The sequence below is a fragment of the Lipophrys pholis genome (genome assembly GCF_963383615.2).
Source record: "Lipophrys pholis genome assembly, chromosome: 15".
NCBI lineage: Eukaryota > Metazoa > Chordata > Actinopteri > Blenniiformes > Blenniidae > Lipophrys > Lipophrys pholis.
The window spans coordinates 27,840,380-27,846,974 of NC_137642.1; the positions used below are offsets into that span (position 1 = coordinate 27,840,380).

The 6,595-nt window shown below is 46.8% G+C and overlaps 1 protein-coding gene across 1 annotated transcript; it reads left to right on the forward strand.

Annotated features, from left to right (window-relative positions):
- The first annotated feature begins 495 nt into the window (after nt 1–495).
- LOC308121223 (uncharacterized protein) lies at nt 496–4,147 on the forward strand. Its single transcript, XM_080482357.1, has 3 exons — nt 496–755; nt 1,488–1,604; nt 1,850–4,147. The coding sequence occupies exons 1-3, from the start codon at nt 734–736 to the stop codon at nt 4,012–4,014; spliced, it is 2,304 nt and encodes a 767-aa protein (XP_080338483.1). The 5' UTR covers nt 496–733; the 3' UTR covers nt 4,015–4,147.
- Nucleotides 4,148–6,595: the final 2,448 nt, after the last annotated feature.

Genomic DNA, 6,595 nt, shown 5'->3' on the forward strand with positions numbered 1-6,595 from the left:
TACCACAGTCCTGCTCGTTTCCCCTTCTCATACCTGTACAGTAACTTTGAACAAACTGTGATATTCTGGCCTATTAAAAGTTTATTCACCAGTTTTAAGTCTCCATATTTATTTATTAAGAGAGAGATCCACAGGTGGACATGTTCGGCGTGTGCCTGCAGTTCCTCCTCTGTACAGTAGGGGGCTGTGTGGAGCTTTTGAGGCTGTTTGGATGGGACACTCCTCAGTGACAGCGGGGCCGCCATCTTGGATGGGTCTTCCGCCTGCCGAGGTGGGTTTATACAAACAATCATATGTCACTGGATTTAGTGTATGGGTGTGTGTATCAGTATAGTATACTTGTTAATATGCTATATGTTTACTATATTTTCACAGTGTTCACACAGACATGAACTGTAACTAATATCCTTTGAAAATTATGGTGGGTCATAATCACATATCTGCATGTTTGTACCAAACCTCGGGGCCTGGTTATTATAATTCTTCCTCCCAGGAAGTGAGGTGTGTCCTCATCCAAGATGGCGGCCACACAGCTCCCACAGACAGTCTGCCTCTGCGTTTCTCCACTCCTCCGTCCGTCCATGCTGAGCAGTCTGTGGTGATTCGCAGGAGATATTGCAGCTGCTTCGATCCCCACGAGTCCGTTTGAGGCTCCGATGAGTTTAAAATCAACGTTTGAAGCGCGTGAGAACTGTTTCGTGACTGTGTGCGTCCTTTAAATTCTTCCGGGTCCATGAAGAGTCAGACCTTTAGAGGTGAGTAAAGCTTCAAATATCTTTTACATCTCACTCAGGAAGCTTAACATGTGTCACCCCTCGCAGGTTCAGCTATTAAAGCTGATTTTCTTTGGAAAAATAGTGTTTTGGTGCATTATTGTTTTAATGTATTTTCAAGTCTCTTTAAATATTTAACTCATCACATCCTAAAACTGTAATCAGCTTTATTCTGCACGATTACAACTAATAGTACTGTTAAAAAAAACATGAGGAACTGTAACGAGTACTGTTTATATAAGTTACTTTCTCATCATATTTAATATTCAGGCGTGAGGAAATTGCAGACTTAAAAAACATTTAGTTAAACTGTTTTCATGCCAAAGAGCCCGAAGAGAAGATGTTTGAACATTAGTGGTTCACTGCAAACACACTTCTGAAAAAGTTGAATTAAAAAGTGACCAGTTTTTTTTTTTAAACTGCATTAGTTTCAGGCCAGATGTTGGAAGGATGGAAGTGACTTGTGGGCCAGATGTTTTAGACCTTTGTATGTGAATCTAACTCTCTTGTCAGAGTCTCACACAGGTGAGAAGCTTTGCTCATTGAAAGTGAGGGTTCTCCTGATAGTTGAGTGATTGGTTCAATGGAGGTATATATGCTCACCTCACAGTGACTGGATCCCCGGTTTGAGTCTAGGCCCGGGGGTCTGTTCGGTGTCGGGTGTCCCCCCCCTTCACCAAAGTTTCCGCCAGACTCCATCCTTTTTTTGTTCAGGGCCCTCGAGCAGGGGGGTGGGGCCACCAGACCCTCCTCAGGTCAAAGAGGAACCAACGTCTCCACCAATCAGCCGCTTCCAGAGCGTCGTCCAGTCCGAGGAGACTCGGATTACAGGTAGGTGTGTGTGTGTGTGTGTGTGTGTGTGTGTGTGTGTGTGTGTGTGTGTGTGTGTGTGTGTGTGTGTGTGTGTGTGTGTGTGTGTGTGTGTGTGTGTGTGTGTGTGTGTGTGTGTGTGTGTGTGTGTGTGTGTGTGTGTGTGTGTGAACAGTCTTCATGTTAGTGATGAGTTTGACATTCTGCTGTTTGTGCTGTTATGAAAGTGATGCATCACATTAGTGACTTTCCTCTTGTGTCCTCAGACAGACGTCACACCTGTGAGGAGGAGGAGGAGGAGGAGGAGGAGGAGGAGGAGGAGGAGGAGGAGCAGCTCTGTAAGCAGGAGTGTGTGTCCGATGTGGACCAGGAGCAACCTGAAGGGTCGGATATGACGGACGACCAAGAAGAACCTGATCTCATCCAGATGGAACCAGAATTCTTGCAGATTAAAGAGGAGGAGGAGGAGGAGGAGGAGGAGGAGGAGGAGGAGGAGGAGGAAGAAGAGGAGGAACCAGATCACCTGCCAATCAAAGCAGAACAATATGAACTAGATCCTCCAATTAAAGAGGAAAACATGGACTTTGAGGAGGAAGAACCTGGAATCCTTCGGCCGTTGGAGATTCGGTGTGAAACTGATAAAGACGGTTTGAACTTTGACCTCCGAGAAACGACCTTCAGGAACATCTCTCAGATTCAAAACTCGGATGAGACGCCGCCGCGCTTCGAAACGCCCGCGGAAAGCCCCGTCAAGAAGAGGCCCGGTGAAGGTCCCCGTCACAACACTCACACAGGTGAAGATCCGTCCTCATGTGAGGTCTGTGGCAAACGTTTCAGAGACAACAGTGCTCTGCTGCGCCACACGAGAGTCCACACGGGTGAGAAGCCATTCTCCTGTCGCACGTGTGGGAAAAGCTTCAGTCAGCAGAGTAACTTGTCGGCCCACGTGAGAACTCACACAGGTGAGAAGCCGTGCACATGTGAAATATGTGGCAAAAGCTTCACGGTGAAGAGTTCTCTGTTGTACCACATGAAAACACACACGGGTGAGAAGCCACACTCCTGTAAAACGTGTGGCAAACGTTTCAGTCAACAAAGACATTTGGTTGTCCACGTGAGAACTCACACAGGTGAGAACTTGTGTTCTTGTGAAACGTGTGGCAAAGGCTTCCGAGATAAGAATGCGTTGTTGCGTCACTTGAGGACGCACACAGGTGAGAAGCCACATTCTTGTAAGACATGTGGAAAAAATTTCAGTCAGCAGAGTAACTTAATGGTCCACATGAGAAGTCACACAGGTGAGAGGCCGTATTCCTGCGACACCTGTGCCAAGAGTTTCAGCGTGAAGAGCACTCTGTTGCACCACATGAAGAGTCACGACGATGAGAAGCCACACTCGTGTCAGACCTGTGGAAAAAGCTTCAGTGAGCGGAGAAATTTACTGGTCCACATCAGAACTCACACAGGTGAGAAGCCTTTCATCTGCAGCGCCTGCGGAAAAAGGTTCATCAACTCATCGGCACTGAAAAAACATACAGTCGTGAATCACACCGACGGAAAGCCGTGTTCCTGTCAGACATGTGGCAAAAGCTTCAGACACAGTTTTTCTTTGTCTGCTCACATGAGGACACACAAACCTGAGAACTCGCTCACTTGTGAGACTTGCGGAGTCCGTCTCGGTGACAAGCGGACTTTATTCCAACACATGAAAACTCACACAGGTGAAAGTTCACATTGTTGTGACGCATGTGGAAAACGTTTCAGAAATAAGAGTAATTTGTTGCGCCATATGAGAACTCACACAGGTGAGAAGCCACATTCTTGTGACACATGTGGGAAATGTTTCAGTCAACAGAGTCATATGTTGGCCCATACGAGGATTCACACAGGTGAGAAGCCGTATGGTTGCCAACTGTGTGCCAGAAGTTTCAGAGTCATGAGTTCTTTGTTGGCTCACATGAGAACTCACACAGGTGAGAATCCTCATCCCTGTGAAACTTGTGGGAAGTGTTTCAGAGATAAGAGCACTTTGTTGGGCCACATGAGATCCCACACATGTGAGAAGCCGTATTCCTGTGAATCTTGTAATAAAACCTTCAGTCGACAGACGTCCTTGCTGGTCCACATGAGAGCTCACACAGGTGAGAAACCTTATTCTTGTGACTCGTGTGATAAATCTTTCAGAACCAACAGTACTCTGTTAATTCATATGAGAACTCACACAGGTGAGAAGTCTTTTACTTGTGGAAAATGTGATAAAACGTTCACCACGAAGAGTAATTTATCTCAAGCTGAGACTCACACAGGTGATGAATCGCAGCCTCAAAACATGTCGGGAGTGAAAAATGGAGATTCAAGCTTAAATAACCCAGTAGAGGTTTCAGATTTGTGGCCCTTCGGGTCACATTGTGTGTCGGGTTCACATCTGTGAGAGTCCACAATCTGGTGGATTGAAACAGGAACAAGATGCATGTGGCACTTTACTTCCTGTCCAGTGTCACTTTAAAAATCTTTAATTCACTTTGGAAGTTTGAACTGTTTAAAATAAAGTTCACTGAATGATGTTTTAATTCTCTTCTTTTGGAGACCGAGGGGACGGAGCTGCTGGTGATGAGAGGATTGGTCATTTTAATCATGTTTAGCATGTAGCATCGCTGGTGTGTGAGGCTGAAACTCTTTAGCATGTAGCATGTAGCATCGCTGGTGTGTGAGGCTGACACTCTTTAGCATGTAGCATGTAGCACGGCTCGGAGTTACGTGCTGAGCAGTTAAACCACCGAGCAACATGGGGCTAACTCTGCTGGTGATGAAGTTGCCGGTGATAAAGTTGCTGCTGTTCTATAATCTATCTTTCTCCTCCTCTCGGTAATTTGTCAGAACATAATTTACAATCCGTCTCACGTTTGTCGTTCTCATTATAAATTATAAAAGAATCTCCAAACTGCCAACATCGCTTGTTCTGGCCTCGTACCTGCAGCGACGTTGCTGACGCACGAGGAAACACAAAAATACACAAACAGGATAAAAAATTATCTCATCCATTAATCTGATTACATTTAATATGTGAAACACAATTTTTTATTTGCATGGACAGGAAGTGTTAGTCCTTCAGAATAAAAGCTATAACAACCCACAAAATAACTTCCTTTCTCATATTCAGGCAGAAATCTTAAGAAACCATCCAAAAATAAGAATAATACAATACAATACAATCTGAAGGATTCAGATTACCAAACCCACCTGCAGTAATCCTGTAGTGTAATCACATTACTTGCTACGTAATTTTCAAAACCAATGAAAATGTCTCGCCTTAGTCCCGCCCCAATGTATGACATCAGCATGTCTCTTCAGAACATTCTGACATCACAAGGTCCACTGTTGTAACGTTTCTATTTGTAATTCATTAAGCAGGCGCCGCGACGTCGTGTAGGCGCCGCGACGTCGTGGGCGTCGTGACGTCGTGTAGGCGCCGCGACGTCGTGTAGGCGCCGCGACGTCGTGGGCGTCGTGACGTCGTGTAGGCGCCGCGACGTCGTGTAGGCGCCGCGACGTCGTGGGCGTCGTGACGTCGTGTAGGCGCCGCGACGTCGTGCAGGCACCGCGACGTCGTGTAGGTGTCGTGACGTCGTGCAGACGCCGTGACGTCGTGTAGGCGCCGCGACGTCGTGTAGGCGCCGCGACGTCGTGGGCGTCGTGACGTTGTGTAGGCGCCGCGACGTCGTGCAGGCACCGCGACGTCGTGTAGGTGTCGTGACGTCGTGCAGACGCCGTGACGTCGTGTAGGCGCCGTGACGTCGTGCAGGCGCCGCGACGTCGTGCCGCGACGTCGTGCAGGCGCCGCGACGTCGTGCCGCGACGTCGTGCAGGCGCCGCGACGTCGTGCCGCGACGTCGTGCAGGCGCCGCGACGTCGTGCAGGCGCCGCGACGCCGTGCAGGCGCCGCGACGTCGTGCCGCGACGTCGTGCCGCGACGTCGTGCAGGCGCCGCGACGTCGTGCAGGCGCCGCGACGTCGTGCAGGCGCCGCGACGCCGTGCAGCTTTAGCGTCTTTTCAGGAAGTTCAGACATCTGTCAGTTGTAACAGTGTTTCTAGTTCGAGCTCAATAAGTGGGCGTGGTCAGTGTGAAACAAGGAAGATGCTTTTATTTTCAGAAAATGTAAAAACTGAAATATTGACAACAAACAAACAAAATGATTGCGAGACATAATTTTGCATAAATAGCGAAAATTTCAAGAAAAAAAGAAAACGTGCTGTCGATGATAAAGCTTCAATGTTGATTAAAAAAAAGAAAATGTGATTGAAGATTAAAAACTATTTCGAAAAGAATTCAAAAATGTTTTTTGAGATTTAAAATGAAGTCAAAAGATTTAGAACAAAATGTTGAGTGAAAGTGAAATTCTTGGCAGTGGACCTGTTTTCATGTGTTTTGGATCTAAACTGACGATTTAAGCCTCGTTTACGCGACAACGATCTCCAGGGAATTCACAAAACTTTACAGGAAAACAGTGGGCGGAGCCACTGATGCACTACGTCTTTAAAAAAAAGTTCTGACTCCGTTGCCATGGAAACAGGAAAATACAACTTTTCTGAGAAGCTGCTTCTGGACCTGGACACCACGGCTCCAGTCACTAGTAGTTCTGCACATGCTCAGTAGAGCCAATCTGAACAAGGTTTCCTCTGTGGTGTCATGACTCCCAGTCCATGTTCTCCTGGACTTGGTGGTTTTATTTTGACAGTCACCTTAATAACAATCCAACTTGATAGTTTTATTTTGACAGTCACCGTAATAACAATCCAACTTCGTAGTTTTATTTTGACAGTCAGCATAATAACACTCCAACTTGGTCTGTCCACGAGACCGTCAGTGTTCTCCTGGTGTTCATGTTTAGAGCTCATTGTTCTCTGCTGTGTGTCGATGTGGGTTTTTTCAGTACTAAAACTAACAACAGCACCAACTAGTGGCCCAACATGGAAACTACATCTTTTTCGGCATTTCTGCCGTTTCCGTGGC